Below are 16,125 nucleotides of genomic sequence, written 5' to 3'. Positions count from 1 at the left end.
GAAAAGAAGCAGGAGGGCAGACAGATCATGCTTGGAGTGGCCAGATGTGTTGCCACAATAAGGGACAAACAAGGGGCACCATACCAGGGAGCAGGCTGGGGGTGGAGGAAGACGAAGTCTGAGACTGTCCGTTTACAGTGGTGACCTCGGAGTGTGCCGCCTTGCCAGGCCACCCGTGTGCTCGGGGAGGTCACTCGGGCGAGACACTGCGATCCAAGTCTAACTACCCAGAGGGCTGGTCCTCTCAGAGACCTCCTTTCACTCTCAGACGTCACCATTGTAAATGCAGGGCAAAGATTCGGCCTGGCGAAATGTACCCACTCACATGTGGACAGCAGTTGGTGGCAGATTCACACACACACACGCACGCACGCGCACACACACACACACACACACACACGACAGAATGAAGAGTTAGATGAGAAAAGCAATAAAACACTCTGTCAACCTGGCCAGGTTCTCAACTTGGTTGTATCTCAGTAAGGGGTGACTTCATCATCAGGGCCACAGATTTGGCTGCACCTGGTGTTGTATAAATCCACTGTGACATCCCTAGAGAACTGTACTGTGACATCCCTAGTCTTACACTAAACCACTGTAATAAAGGAAAAGGCTTGTCAAAATCTCACATGTTCTGCTCATTCTGTCATTTTATTACCCAATTATCCATTACATTTTCCAATCACTTTACATAACCAACCATTTTCATCTTTGTCACACTATTGTAAACCACATCAGCAAGTTAATACATAAAGCTTTGCATTTCAAAAAACTAGACACTTTAGTAACAATATTACAAAGGTTTTAGCTTCAAAAATAACTGAAAATGAAAAAAATAAACTTTTAAAGAATTAGCATCATAAAATTAATTTATTCCAAGTAAAAATACAAAATAATATTATGACATTGACCAGATATGAAAGTCCCTCCCAGAAACAACTCTATTAATGATTGAGAAAGCACTCCTTAAAGAAAATACGAAATAAAATGAAAAATATGTAAATATGTTTAATTTTTTTCTTAGCAAAAAATCTTTCTAAAAATAACAATGAAAATTTGTCTCAGTACAAAGGCTACATTACTATTGAAAAAATACCAGCATGAAGAAAAGGTACATATTTGACAGTAGAAAAATGATTTCAGTGAATCACAATGTCTAAAGTTTGCAATGAAAATAAATCTGCAATAAAGATTTATGCCTTTTTTCTTTTCTTTTTTTTTTCTATTTTTTATACAAACAGTACAAACAGTATTGCACATAACAACAAATAGTCGAGGTTAGGTTATAGCCTTCAAAAAATCGACTAGTTCAAGTGTCACATCAAGGAAAGGCCACAACAGGACCTGTGATACCCGGGGGCTTCCCATCAAGTTGCAGGTCAGAACACCTCTGTGTTTTAAAAAATAATTTTTTTTGAAGGACCCTCTCTTTTAATATAACATTAACAACTTGGGGGCACATTTATTTACAAAACAAAAGGGAACATGTTATAATTTAATAAACTAAAAAAGTTCTCTTTAAAAAAATACAAACAGAAGAACTCTTTCACAATCCTGGTCAGTCGTGCACAATCAATGCTTGATTATAAATATACAAATTAAGGGAAAGTAGTTTCCACCACCTATTCACAACTTTCAGCACCAAATGGAGTTTATTTTTTGAAACCTATTCTTTATGACAATGCTTTTTCGCCTTCACTTCAGCTTTATGCTGTACAATATTCCAGCTTTTTTTTTTTAATCTCAGTATTATTTTAGTACATGAAAGAGGGGTGCTTCTTCAAAAAGTTTTGCTTCTTTCACATAATTAGGTAGATTTCTGTAGGTTAGATATGATCTTTAATATTATAGTTATAAAGCTCTAACTTCTTCATTTTCAAAAAACACAAATAAGCATGAAAAAAATAAAGTTACCCATCTGTTAAATCATTTTTCTTGCAGAATTAAATTAATATATATTTTTCTGAATAAACTTACTTAGAAAATATCATTTTCTTTCCTATATTTCAAAATTGAGGTATTGCAAAAGATCATGTCAGTCAGAAAGCATGCCTTTTTCCTTAAAAACAAACAAACAAAAAAATCTTCAGCCAACTTTTGAAAACTGTCTAGAATACAAAAAGTAGTAGTGCATAACAAAATTTCTTGTACAGATGAAAGAAACCACAAACATAGAAAAAAACAAACAGAAAACCACAGCTGGGCTGGAAAAAAGCAATTATTACCAAAAAGCCCAGAGGTAACCTCAAAGGGGGAGAATTCTAATAAGCATTTTGAATCCAGTAAAAAACTATTTTGTTTTTTCCTTTTTGAAAACAAACTATAGTTTGAGAGCTGTTAATTGCAACTAAACACTGGAGAAACAAAACAAAACCAAGCGATATTAACTTAAGACAGTACAAGGACATCACAGCACATAAAACACAGCGACTTAAATCTATTCTGCAGTGTCATATCCAGTCAGATTGTCCCCAGAATTCCAAAACATAGGAAGAAGATTTAAAAAAAGATTTACATAGTCTCGTAATCATTGTGTGTGTTTATATATTACTATCTGCAGCCCAAGAGTGAATGCTAAAAAAATGTCCATGGTAGTACTAGCAGGTCTGAATTCTATTCAAGCTTTACAGGATAAATCCAGGGAATTAAGTAGTTAATTTCTCACCCAGACAACCAACCCTGCCCAGGCCATCTTATTTTGTACAGACATTTCTTTAGCATCACGATCACACAACTTTCTTAAAATGTGCCTAGTTTGTCAATTGACAACTTATCTCTATATACTGTATATATTCCTAGTGTTTGTAAGCTAAGATGAGCTCTTTGGTTTTCTGGACAAGGTCTGAAGCTATGTAAAATGGTGCAAGCACTAGGAGATTGTAACTAAGAGCTCATGTGTTAGTTAATAATATACCAGTTATGAACTGTCAAGTTCGTTAATGTCTGACACAGAGGCTTTAAACAGTTAAGTTTGATCACAGTTAGACATAATCACTTTACTATATAAAATAAATTGCACAATATATAACAGAGCACCGCAAAGTACTTCATCTACCATCCACAAATTTGCTTTAAGAATATCCTACACCTAGGTTTTATATTGGTTGTAATATAGGTCATTCTGTTATGGGCTGTTCCTAATTTCAGAAGCATTCCATTTATTGAGGCATGCCTTCCTCCAGTCAATTACCATTTCTTTGAATGAAAAAAATCTTTTTTAAAAAAATCAGTATTTTATAGCTTATATAGATTCTTAATTTGTGCATTGTGGGAAGGTTTTATACTAAACATCAGATATAAAATTTATTGCATGCAGCAACCTGATTAAGTAAACATGCAGTCAGAAATAGTGACCTTCCGTTGAAGCTTTCTCAAGTCTATTCTGATCTCCTTTCGGCAGCTGATTCTATCCCTAAATCACAAAAGTATGTTGTTGGGTTTTTTGTAATTGATACCTTAGCCTGAATAGAGTATTATGGTATTAATAATACCACTTTAATAGCAGCAAAAGCTATTGCAGCATAAATTTACATAACACTAAAAGATCTAATCAAAATCCTCAGCAAAACAAAAATTAAACATGAAGGAAAAATAAAGATTCAGCTTATGAGGTATCCTTACATGTCAAAATAGAGAGCAACTAAAGGCTTATTTTCATTAAGGGTTTTCCTTACTCTAAATGACCCCAGCTAATGACTGCTGAATTGTTGTGAAGTTTTTGCTACATCTGCCACCTACTCACGAGTATTACCTTTGGTAAGTCTTCTCCTAGGGGCGATTCTCTAAGTTTCTGAAAATAAGTGCATGCTCCAGTTCAAAAACGATCAAAACAATAACAATACAACAACAACAACAAACAAAAAAATCACAGACATCAACGTGATGGCTGCTGATGAGAATGGCAGTCTACGAGTGACAAATCAGGTGTAAGAAATTAAGGTACCAAGCAGACAAAGGTGTGAATCAAAGTGCAAATCAGTACCGTTATACACTCTGCAATTCTGCATTATACTGGACACTGAGTTCAGTAATATGACTGTAAATAATAATAAAAAGACCCATTTCTTCTTTAAAAATCGAGAACAAATGCACAGATTTCCAGAACACTGTAAGCCCTGAGGCAGTGCCCTCTCTTTTCCCTCCTTGTTATCTACTCCAGTACTTGTGGCTGGGTATACCCTGGGCTCAGCTCCAGCGGAACGGGACATGGCGAGGGCGGTCACCTCCCTCTTTCACCAGCGGTTTGTGGAACTCCCGCCCGGCGCGGGAATGTATGCTCGCCCAGCAGTACTCGCAGTAATACTGCAGACAGGTGACGTTGGCACAGAAGAATGGGGCAAACTTCCCACCACAGCGTGTGCCCTGGCACTCATCACACATCTGATCATCCAGCACATATGGCTTCACTTCCACCTGGACCCAAAGAGGAAAGACAGGAAAAAAGATTTTAGCAAAGCTTCCTCACATTTCTTCCTCTTGAGAGTTTATAATGGAGCTTAGTACGTCCCAGTCAGACTCGGTGTTGAACTCAGCTGGTTATCAGACAGTGGCTGAGAGTATGGGATCTGCTCCTTGGCGTACTACTTACTAGCTGTGTGATGGCAGTGACCTCTCTCTGTGCTTCTGTTTGCTCTATATGTGGATCTGTAAAGTGGGTGCAAGGGTGACACACGGACACACACACACACACATCTGGATATCTATATGACGGGCAGAGCGGGTCTACCTCAAAGGGTGCTGGTGAGGATTAAAAGAGAGGCAGCACAGGTAAAAGCACATGAGCTGAATCCTGAAGGCTGGAAGCACCCAGCTATGCATGAACAGCATTTCAGGGAGAGGAACCAGCGAGGACAAAGCCCAAAAGTAGGCAAAGGCAGAGCACGTACTTGGGGAAGTTTGGCCGGAGCCGGGCCAAAGGGGAAGTCGCACTGAGGCTGGCAAGCCTAGCTGAAAGGTGACCGTGAGGCTCTGGGCTTCAATATTTTAAGCACAAGACTTTCAAAAGACTAACCTCCCAGTACTTTTCACAATGGATGGCAGGGAAAGGGGGACTAGGGGGATGTTAAGAAGCTACTCTAACAATTGAGGCTTTTTTGTTTTTTAGAAATATTTTAAGCACAAGACTTTCAAAAGACTAACCTCCCAGTACTTTTCACAATGGATGGCAGGGAAAGGGGGACTAGGGGGATGTTAAGAAGCTACTCTAACAATTGAGGCTTTTTTGTTTTTTAGATTTTATTGCCTTAATCTCCCTCCAAAACTGGAAGCTTCAATAGAGAACTTTTCATCACAGCCCTGCAGGCTATGTTAGAGGAAAACCAGAAGCTAGGAAGAACAAAAGTTAACACAGTTTTCCCCCATGTCCGCTTCCTGGAACCTCAGAAATGGACTATCATTAATGTTTTCATCCCAAATGTTAGAAATTAGCAGGAAGGTGGCAAGTCTCTGTGATCAGGCTCCTTCCCACACCGACCTCTAGAGCCGCTCTGGGGAAGAGCAAGCACTGTGGCCGCGGAGGCTGTGGAGACGGGGACCCACGTTTTTTTTGACATGAGCCAACTGCCTTGACAGTTTGGGCTGCCTCTGGATGCAGCCAGGAGGTTCCAGCAGGGCACGGGGCAGGGTACCGAGGGGCTGATGGGGGACAGCATGGGGTGAGCAGGGACATAGGGAACGCCTGGGATTGGGCTCTGGCATTCCTGGACCTTCCCTTCTGAAGGCCCCTTCGCCGGCCTCCTCTGGAGTTCTGTCTCTGCTTGGAAGACCCACTGGAGATGACTTGTCCCAGCCCTTGGTTAACCCAAGGGGGAAAATGTCTTTGCTCAGGGTCTAGTTCCCTTCCCATTTTTCCCTCCTCAATCTAACAGGTTAGAGAGTGAGCTTCAAAAAAAAAAAAAAAAAAAAAAAAAAAAAATCTCACATTCATCTCTGCATCATAATTAAAACTAGTGGCTCTCGGGTCACCTGCCTAGGGTCAAATTCCAGCCACATTACTAGCTGTACAACCTTAGGCAAATTTCTCAGGTACTCTGAGCCTCTGTTTCCTCATCTGTACCCTGGGGGAAAAGAACAGTTCATACTTTATAGGGTTCCTATGAGGAGCAAATGAGTTAAATCACATAAGGCACACAAAACAGTGCCTGGCACATCAGATGCCCTCATTAAGTGTAGTTACCACTCCCCCTGCCTCCTCTCTAGTCCAGGCCACCACAACGTGCATCCACACCTGTCCAATACTGAGGGCCTGTGCACTGGCCACTGAGCTCCAGGCCTTCCCTGGGTCAATTCTCCTACGTCCAGGTAGATGTTTCAATCATCTGCCTTCTCAATGTTTCTTGCCTGGTCAAAAGCCCTTCAGGCTCTCCCCTACCTTCAGGAGTAAGCCCAGCTGCCTCAGTATAACGGGGTATTTACTCCTTGTCCCCTGCGACTCAAATGTAAGCCAGAGCTTTCAGGATTTGCCCCAATCTCCCTCCCATCTAGTCCCCAACTCAAACTCAACCTGGTCTCTAACTTACCTGCACTTTCTTCCCACCTTACATGCTCAGCCCACCCAACAATTTCCTGTACCCAGTAAGGCCCAGTCTTTCTTTTCTCTTTCCTTCTTAGCATAAAATTAACAATCTTAAAGTGAACAATTCAGTGGTGTTGAATATATTCACAATGTTGTACAACCACTACCTCTATTTAGTTCCGAAACATTTTCTTCGCCCCAAAAGGAAACCCTGTAGCCACTAAGCAGTTTTCCCTACCTTCTCTCCCTCCCCAGCCCCTGGCAACAACCTATCTGCTTTCTGTCTCTATGGATTTACCTATTCTGGATATTTTATATAAATGTAATCACATAATTGTGACCTTTTGTGTCTGGCTTCTTTCACTTATCATAATGCTTTGGGGTTCATCCACGTAGCATATAGCAATATTTGCTTCCTTTGTATGACTAATATTCCATTGTTTGTGTATGTATATGCATGTATATATATATGGTATTTTGTTTATGTATTCATTCACCAATGGACATTTGGGTTATTTCTACCTTTTGGCTATTGTGAATGGTGCAGCTATGAACATGTATGTACATATGTTTGTTTGAATATTTGTTTTCAGTTCTTTTCAGTACATACCTAGGAGCAGAATTGCTGGGGCATATGACAATTCTATAATTAACTTTTTGAGGAACTGCCAAATTGTTTTCCACAGCGGCTATACCATTTTGCATTCCCACCAGCGATGTAAAAGGGTTTCAATTTTTCCATATACTCACCAACACTTGTTCTCCATTTCTGTGATTATAGTCATCCCAATAGGTACGAAGAGATGTCTCATTGTGGTTCTGATTTGCAATTCCCTACTGACAACATTGAGCATCTTTTCATATACTTGCTGGCATTCGTATACCTTCTTTGGAGAAAGGTCTATTCAAGCCCTTTGCCCATTTTAAAAATTGGATTGTTTTCTGTTGTTAAGTTGTAAGACTTCTCTATGTATGCTAGATACTAGACTTTTATCAGATATATGATTTGCAAATATTTTCTCTTATTTTGCAGGTTGTGTTTCACTTTCTTGAAAATGTTCTTTGATGCACAAAAGTTTTTAATTTTGAGCAAGTCCAATTTATCTATTTTTTTCTTTTGCTGTTCTTCCTTTTGATGTCATACATAGCTAAGAATCCACTGCCAAATTCAAGGTCAAGAAGATTTGCTCCCTGGACTTCCCTGGTGGTGCAGTGCTTAAGAATCCGCCTGCCAATGCAGGGGACACTGGTTCAAGCCCTGGTCCAGGAAGATCCCACATGCCGTGGAGCGACTAAGCCCGTGCACCGCAACTACTGAGCCTGCGCGCCACAACTACTGAGCCCGCATGTCACAACTACTGAAGCCCACGCGCTCTAGGGCTTATGCTCCACCAAAAGAGAAGCCACCGCAATGAGAAGCACACACACCGCAACGAAGAGTAGCCCCCACTAGCCACAGCTAGAGAAAGCCCGCGTGCAGCGATGAAGACCCAACGCAGCCAAACATAAATAAAATAAATAAATTTTATTTTTAAAAAAAACAAGAAAAAGACTTGCCCCTATGTTTTCTTCTAAGAATTTTATGGTTTTAACTCGTATAGTTAGGTTAACTGATTTTGAGTTAATTTTATATATAATGTGAAACAGGGGTCCAACTTCATTCTTTAGCATGTGGATATCCAGTTGCCCCGGGACCATCTGTTGAAGAGACTATTCTTTACCAACTGAATGGTCTCACAAACCTTGTCAAAAATTAACTATAGGCCCAGCCTTTCAGTCCCACAGGGAACTATTCCTTCCTCCTTTGAACTTAATACTCCACTTTGCTCCTCTGGTATTTCCTATCTATAGTTCTGCCTTGGTCAACGTCTCTCCTTATCTTCAAGCAACTTGAGGACAGAGTAGATCTGGGAAAGAATGCGATCTGCAGAGATTGTGGGCTCCTGGGGGAAGGGAGCTGTAGGCTCATGAAAGTGTATATAACCTGGCCTAAACTCCCTGTACTTGAAGGCCAAGAAGGAGCGAAGTGGTGGACTAAGTCCCCTCTGCCCTGAGGTGGGAGGACTACTGGTAGAGGCAGGGTGTGTGGGGAACGAGGAGCAGCCAGCTTTTCCACCTTCGGTCCATGAGCTGAGGACTGCTTTGCTTCTACCACCATGTAGACGCCTACACTCAGGGTGCTCCAGCAACGAGATCTGAGTCCCAAAAAGCCCAGAAAAGGGGATCCAGCAGTGAGAGAGAGGATTAGTCTTTTACATTCAGCAAAAGAAAGCTGCCAGAGGAGAAAGACAATAGCCCTTTGTAATATATACACATGTGAAAAGAGTACTTAAGGAGATTCAAGCCTAGCACGAAGGGCACTTTCCAGTAATATATATATATATATATATATATATATATATATATATATATATATATATATATATATATATTTTTTTAATGTTACTTTTGTTTAGGTGTAAAAGCGGCATTGTGGTTATGTCGGGGATTTTGTCCCTCAGTTTTTTTTTTAAGAGCTTAAATTAATTTTTTAAATTGAGGTTAAAGTCATAAAGAATTAACCATTTTAAATGGTTAATTGGTTAAATGGTTTAAAGTGAACAGGGACTTACCTGGTGGCTGCCTGCCAATGCAGGGAACGTGGGTTCGATCCCTTGTCTGGGAACATCCCACATGCCGTGGAGCACCTAAGTCCACGAGCCACAACTACCGAGCCCACGTGCCACAACTACTGAAGCCCACATACCTAGAGCCGGTGCTCCGCAACAAGAGAAGCCAACACAATGAGAAGCTCGCGCACCACAACAAAGAGTAGCCCCCACTCACCACAATTAGAAAAAGCCCACGGCCAGCAAGGAAGACCCAATGCAGACAAAAATAAATAAATTTATTAAAAATAAATAAATAAATTTTTAAAAGGAGAGGGGATTGAAACGGAGCAGGACAGTGTAGGGCCCTCCTGGATACAACCCCCACCGTTTCTTGTTTGTAGAAAAAGGCTTTAGTTTCCTGGGCCTTTCCTAAGTTCCAAAGAGCAGACTCAAGCAGTTACTAATTAGGGGAGTGAAGAAATGCAGAAACAAAGGAAAAATAGCCAAGAAACAACAGTTCAGTGATAAAACAGAGTCCTAGTTCCTCCTCAAGGGAAATACATAACAATCCAACACATATCTTTGAGTTGTTCTGCAGGAACTAAGACCCTCACCCAGGTGGAGGATGGTGACTACATGCTGACCATAAGCACACAGACCCCAGACTGGTTGGAATCAGAAAGTTGATGATTAAGATTCTTGAAACACCACCCTGTTACCTCACCACCAACCAAACAGAAGAAAGTCATGCCCCCTGCAACCCTCACCTCAAATGTTGCCTTTCAAAGCCCTTCCCTGAAAAGCCATCAGGGAGTTTGGGTCTTTTGAGCATGAGCTGCCCATTTTCCTTTCTTGGCCCTGCAATAAATGCCTCAACACAACCTGGTGTCAGTGAATTGGCTTTGCTTTGCGATGGGTGAGGGGACCCAAGTTCTGTTGGGTAACACCCATACATGTACATTTACTTTGGTTTTTAGTTTTTTGCCACTATTGACAATTCTGCAATAAATATGCCTTTCATGTGTCCTCACATCTGTGGTTTTATTTCTAAGCATTGGAATTATAGCATTAAAAACAACCAACAGTAGGATTATTGGGTCAAAGAGTATAGGTATTTTTAATTTTAAGACTTTGCTAGTTTGCTTTTTTAAATGTAGCAATTCACATCTCTATCAGCACATATTAAGTAATTATCACCTTTTTTAAATGCTCTCCAGTCTGATGAGAATAAAGTGACGTTAATTTTCATTTTCCTGACTATGAATAAACGTGAACATCTTTTTAGGTGCATTGCCTGTGAATTCTTATGTGAATTATCTTCTACTCATTTTCCCACTGTGTTGTATGTCTTTTTCTTGCAAATTTTTAAGAGTTCTTTGTATGGTATAAATAATAATCTGCAATTGTTTTCGAAATCCATCATTTGCCTATTGATTTTTCTCAGGGCATCTTTGCCATTTAAATGTATTTTACTTTTACATAGTCTAATATATTTATTTCTTTCTGAAGCTTCTAAGTTTCTAATCCTTATGAAGAAGGCCAACCTGGCCCTTAATTTTTTCATACAGGCCTAGTTCCTTTGATTTATTTTTTAAAGATTATCATTATTTTTTTATGTTTAAATCTTTCTTTATGTAGATCCTATCTTTACGGTTTGGTTCACTGCAAGTAATTTATAATTTTTGTTACAACTGTGATTATTTTCTCCATTTTTATTTCTAGAATAGCATAAAGCTACTAGTGTTCTTCCAAGGCTTCTTGACAGAGAAATAATATCTTGACTAAACACAGGATTTGGGGATCACATCTTTTTCTCTTAGACTAATCAATAGTATTCCTTGGTGTTCTAGCTTCCAGTGCTGCAGATGAAAACTCTGATGCCAATTTCTTTCCTTTTTTTCCTTTGTAGGAGATAGTAACTAGCTCTTTTCATGTGGAAGCATGTAACATTTTCTCTTTATCTTCAGAGTTCAGAAATTTTAGTTTTATGGAACCGAACTTAGGTCTGCTTGCCTATCACAAAGCAAAGCCGATTCACTGATACAAAGTTGTATGAAGGAAAATACAGCTTTTATTACAGGGCCAAGCAAGGAGAACAGGAGGCTCATGCTCAAAGACCCAAACTCCCTGATGGCTTTCAGGGAAGGGCTCTGAAAGGCAACATTTGAGGTGAGGGTTGCAGGGGGCATGACTTTCTTCTGTTTGGTTGGTGGTGAGGTAACAGGGTGGTGGTGTTTCAGGGATCTTAATCATCAACCTTCTGGTTCCAACCAGTCTGGGGTCTGTAAGTTTGTGGTCAGCATGTAGTCACCATCCTCCACTGGGGGTGGGGTGGGGGTCTTAGTTCCTGCAGAACAACTCAAAGATATGTGTCAGATTGTTATGTATTTCCCTTGAGGAGGAACTAGGACTGTGTTTTATCACTGAACTGTTGTTTCTTGACTATTTTTCCTTTGTTTCTGCATTTCTTCACTCTCCTAATTAGTAGCTGCTTGAGTCTGCTCTTTGGAACTCAGGGAAGGCCTAGGAGACTAACGCCTTTTTCTACAAACAAGAAACGGGGGACACAGAGGGGCTTTTATACCCAGGAGGGCCCTATATGGTCCTGCTCCACTTCATAGGGAAATGGTTAAATAAAATATGGTACATCTACCCTGTGGAATATCATGCAGTCATGAAAAAGACTGAATTAGTGTTTGTTTTGAAAGGATTTCTACAACATGGGGATATTAAGATCTAGTGGAGTAATGGATACAAGCACTTACTGCAAACTGAAGAGCACTGAACAAATAAATATAAGGTCAAGTAATACATTCATGCTGATATCTGAAAATGCAATATGAATAAACTGCATCTTCCGTGTATTCAGGCTTCCAGCTGAGCTTGGCACCAATGTTCCTTACTGCATGAGGGGTTTTGAGGGATCTAGTCAACACAGTACTTCAGAAGATCTACCATGAAGCCCTATCATGCCAGAGGCACCAGACCTAGGCATATACTGATGCCTTATTCTATCATCTTCCTTAAGGAATAATGGATTTCTCATAAGTTACTTTTCCATGGAGCAGACATTTTTTCTTTTTGGTGCTAAACATCTTGAATTTTGATGTTTCTTGATAGAAATCTTCCTAAAATGTACTATTTATTCTTCCCTCTCTTAAGCAAAAGGCACTATCAGCGTCCTATATAGTAGTACCAGTAGGACAATGCAGTGGACAGTTTTCACTTTTTCTGTCACCTCCTTCAAAATGTGTCTATCTGCTACCACTTCTATTAATACCTTTCAAAGACCCTTTATAATTTTGCAACTTCCAATCATTTTAATTGGATTAAAAGCTAGATAATCACATTTGCTAAATCTCACACATTAACTAAGACTCTGAATAGAGACAAAAAAGTAAAGGATGTGGCTTCTGGACTGCCACTGTGCTCTCAGAGGCCTTTCTCGACACCTTCCAGAGGGCTCCCTTCCAGATAGGTGAGTGGTGCTATTACTGAAAAGCTGCTGTCAGCACCTGTGTGCAAGGACTGATCCAAAGAGTACAGCCTTGCCCAAAAGGTAGGACATACAACAAGAGTCAAAGTGATCCGCAAACACATGTGCAAAGTGGCAACCACAGCCTCTCAAAGGGCAACAGTCGAGAAGTACCTCTGACAATTTATATCAACAAAGAGAAGTAGCTGCATGAAGGACACTGGTAGTTAGGTGGTCGTTATGCTAAAGAAGAGTGATTATTTTGGCTCAAATGGATTCATTCATTTGATGAATATTTATGGAGTGCCTATTCCTTATATGCCACCATATTAAAAACTGAAATACAATGGAGAACAAGACATAGTTCTTCCCTAGAATAATTTATGGTCTATCTGAGAGTTTCTTAAAGGCATTCCCAACCATTTGTAGTTTTTGCCATATCCTAATGCCATCTGTACTATTACTTGATGTTTTACCTGACTATCCAGATTAATTCTATTTTTCCCAATACACATACACATAATTATTAAAATAAAAACAGAAAAATGGATACATGTATATGTATAAACGAATCACTTTGCTGTACACCTGAAACTAACATTGTAAATCAACTATACCCCCAAATAAAATAAAAATAAAATTTAAAATAAAATAACATAAAATAAAAAGAGGCTTCCCTGTTAACCACCTAAAACACCTGGAGTATCATTAAGCTACAGCACTTTGGAGACACCAACCAATTGGGATCACATTAGTGATCTACATGACCATTAAAGTTCAAATACTACAGCCCTTCACAGAGCCAATCAAATCACCAAGCTGACCTTCTGGTTCAAAGAGATTTACAGGACCAGGAGATGAGAACTTCCTACAGAGAGAAACGTTTGAATTCATACTACACACCTAATGGAGGTGACCATACACAAGGATGCTGAGAACATGTGTAACTTATTGATGAGGGATAACTATTAAGGATAAGGAAGACTGATGGGGAATGCTGGATAAGTGGCTATAAAAAGATGTAAAAAGGGAATAATATATGTAGAATGATAAAGGCAAAAAAAAAAGCCATACTTTAATAAACTGATCTCAATGTTGACATTGTTGTGTTTCTAACAAGCTAGGGAAAATATTTTGCTTGGCAGTCATTTTGATATTGGTCAACATAATGACCTCCTAAAGTAAATAAAGCAGTGACTAACAGCTCTTGGTGGCAGAGAGGTGATACCTAGGGAGACCATAAACTATTCACAGGTCCAGAGTTCTCTCTCCTTGGACCCGAAAGGTTGTAGAAATGAGAAAGGAGGCATTAGCCAAGGTCAGGCTCAGCTTGAGTTATGTGCTAAAGGTCATATTAAGAACAGCTGGTCCCTGCTGCAGTCTGCCCTTTGGTGACAGGAAAAAAAACAAGTTAAGTCTGTCAGATACCCAGCCATCCCAAGGCAGGTAAGGCATGTTTACAGGTGGCTGGAAGATGAGTAGCAGCAATGATTTCAGATAATGGAGCCAGAGTAGACAAACTGGAGAAAGAGGCCCAGTGAAGAGGTATAATCTAACAGGGATAACTGTCTGGAAAGGCCTGCCCAGAAGTCAGGTAGGTCATTTCTTATCATCTGGAGCAACGTGCTTCCTGGAAAGACCATTTTGTTTGGCGTATTCAAAGCTTTAAACATAACGTATTCCTAATCTTCTTGGCATGTGTCACAGAGTACATCTATCCAGGCCCAAAATCCACAGTAACCTCATTACCATTCCCACTAAACATGGTGTCTTTACAGTTGCTAAAGCAAGTCCTCCACCGGCAGGCAAATACTAAGAATGTTTAAACATAAATTTTTAGTTTTTCAACTATGAGCTGGAATCCTGCTGTTTAGAAAGCAGATGACAGATGCCTAGGAAATTAAAGCAGCAACGTGAAAATAGCTTTTTCCTTAGCAACAAAGTTATCCACAACCTTCCAGTTATAGCAAATCCGCAGTTATTAATTTTAGAAGAAATCTGGGGTAGACTAAAATAAACACAGCAAGAATGGTTGAATTTTATTTTCTTTTTACCTTTCAAAGGATGGGACTGACCATTTTTCATATTTTCAAGTGCTAGGGGAAGACAGGTTTTAAAATCACCCTTATGCCTCTCCCACAAGGAAACATACTTATGTGTGCTAATGTTGACAACTTTGCTATATGTCTACAGAACACAGAGAGATCTGTGAGTGCTCTGTTTGGTCTTAAGATTACTTTTTCATGAAACGAAGACGGTCCAGCTGACAGAATCCTGCATACTCCATACATTCGCTCTCTAATCTCGTTTCCTTCCATGCTGCTTGGGAGTAGGCTGGAGGTGAGGGTATAAATCAGCCCCAAATCAATTTCTAGTAGTAGAAGAGTATACAATATAGAGAACAACGGGTAAGAAAGTCATTTAACATCTATTAAATGCATGACTGCCATGGCATCACCACTCCCCAACCCCCAGGATGCAGACGTGCAGAGCCCTCTGGCTCTATCCATTTAACTGGCTTGCAGGCCACAGTTTCCTCTACTATATTAGAGGTTTGGACAAGCTCTTCCAAGTAAAAATAAGCACTCACCAAGAAATTGCTAACTGACTGATACCCCTGCCTTCTGGGGTCAAAGAACTTGAATATCCTACTAAGATTACTACTTTAAAAAACTCTGGTTGTCTTTTTCCCATTAATAGTCTCATAAACAGCGTCTAAACTCAAATATGAGAAGGAAAGAAGAACACTTAATCACTCTAAAGAGTTTTCATATTAAAAATTATCACCATTCCACAGGAGAAGACATAAAAAGAGAGCAAAGGACAGAAGAGATGAGGGGTCAAGACCAGGAAGGAGAGACAAGACAAAAAGGTCCCATGCCATTCAGAGAAGAGGAATATTTTTCTCTCTTTCTTAAGATGACCCAAACTCTATTTAAAAAGCTATTTCTAGTCAAAGGCTCTGAGACTCCCAGGGCTTCAAAATTAGCCCATGTGGTATTCAGAAAATATTTGAACTCACTTCTGGGTGTTGCTTCCTCTCAAAGGGTCAAACCAAACATAGCTATAGCTACAGCTGGGAAACTTTCAAGCCAGATCAAGGCCAGGGCCAGTAACAGCAGCAAGTTAAAGACTGGCTTGTGGGAGTCCCAGACTAAGGCTAGGAGCAGAAATAGTCTGGGAACAGGTCGTCAGAACCCTCACTTCTTTTGCTATTGAGTCATCTCATATATTCTAGCTGTGGCCAGGGACAAAGAGTAGTATTATTATCAGCACTTCTGTTAGTATGGTTACTAGTTCATATTAATCTTCATGCAGGCTAAAAATATAAAGCCTCTGATAATCTTTAGCTAAAATTCTGGCACAACATGTTTTTAGTGAAGAGAGAAAAAAAGATTAAATGTGTGAAGTACTTGAAGTGCTTGCAAAGAAAGGTGCAGTGGATAACATCTCACTAAATAAAAAATGGGTTATTCTAAAATGTGCTATTCAAAGCAAATACAATGTGCTATGGCTTAACTATCACAATGTTCCTAAATAAAAGT

General features: G+C 39.8%; 1 protein-coding gene across 9 annotated transcripts in view; it reads right to left on the bottom strand.

Annotated features, from left to right (window-relative positions):
- Positions 1-1,231: 1,231 nt before the first annotated feature.
- CPEB3 (cytoplasmic polyadenylation element binding protein 3) overlaps positions 1,232-16,125 on the bottom strand; it is a 179,121-nt gene continuing 164,227 nt past the window's right edge. For all 9 annotated transcript variants that reach the window (XM_059055460.2, XM_067025047.1, XM_067025045.1 and 6 more), the window contains one exon: positions 1,232-4,413. In XM_059055460.2, coding sequence (XP_058911443.1) covers positions 4,186-4,413 — 228 coding nt within the window. In that variant the 3' untranslated portion in view covers positions 1,232-4,185. The remainder of the gene's footprint in view (positions 4,414-16,125) is intronic.

The sequence above is a fragment of the Kogia breviceps genome, chromosome 2 (genome assembly GCF_026419965.1).
Source record: "Kogia breviceps isolate mKogBre1 chromosome 2, mKogBre1 haplotype 1, whole genome shotgun sequence".
NCBI lineage: Eukaryota > Metazoa > Chordata > Mammalia > Artiodactyla > Physeteridae > Kogia > Kogia breviceps.
Note: the sequence above shows the minus strand (reverse complement) of the source record. Positions and strands in the feature narration are given on the sequence as shown.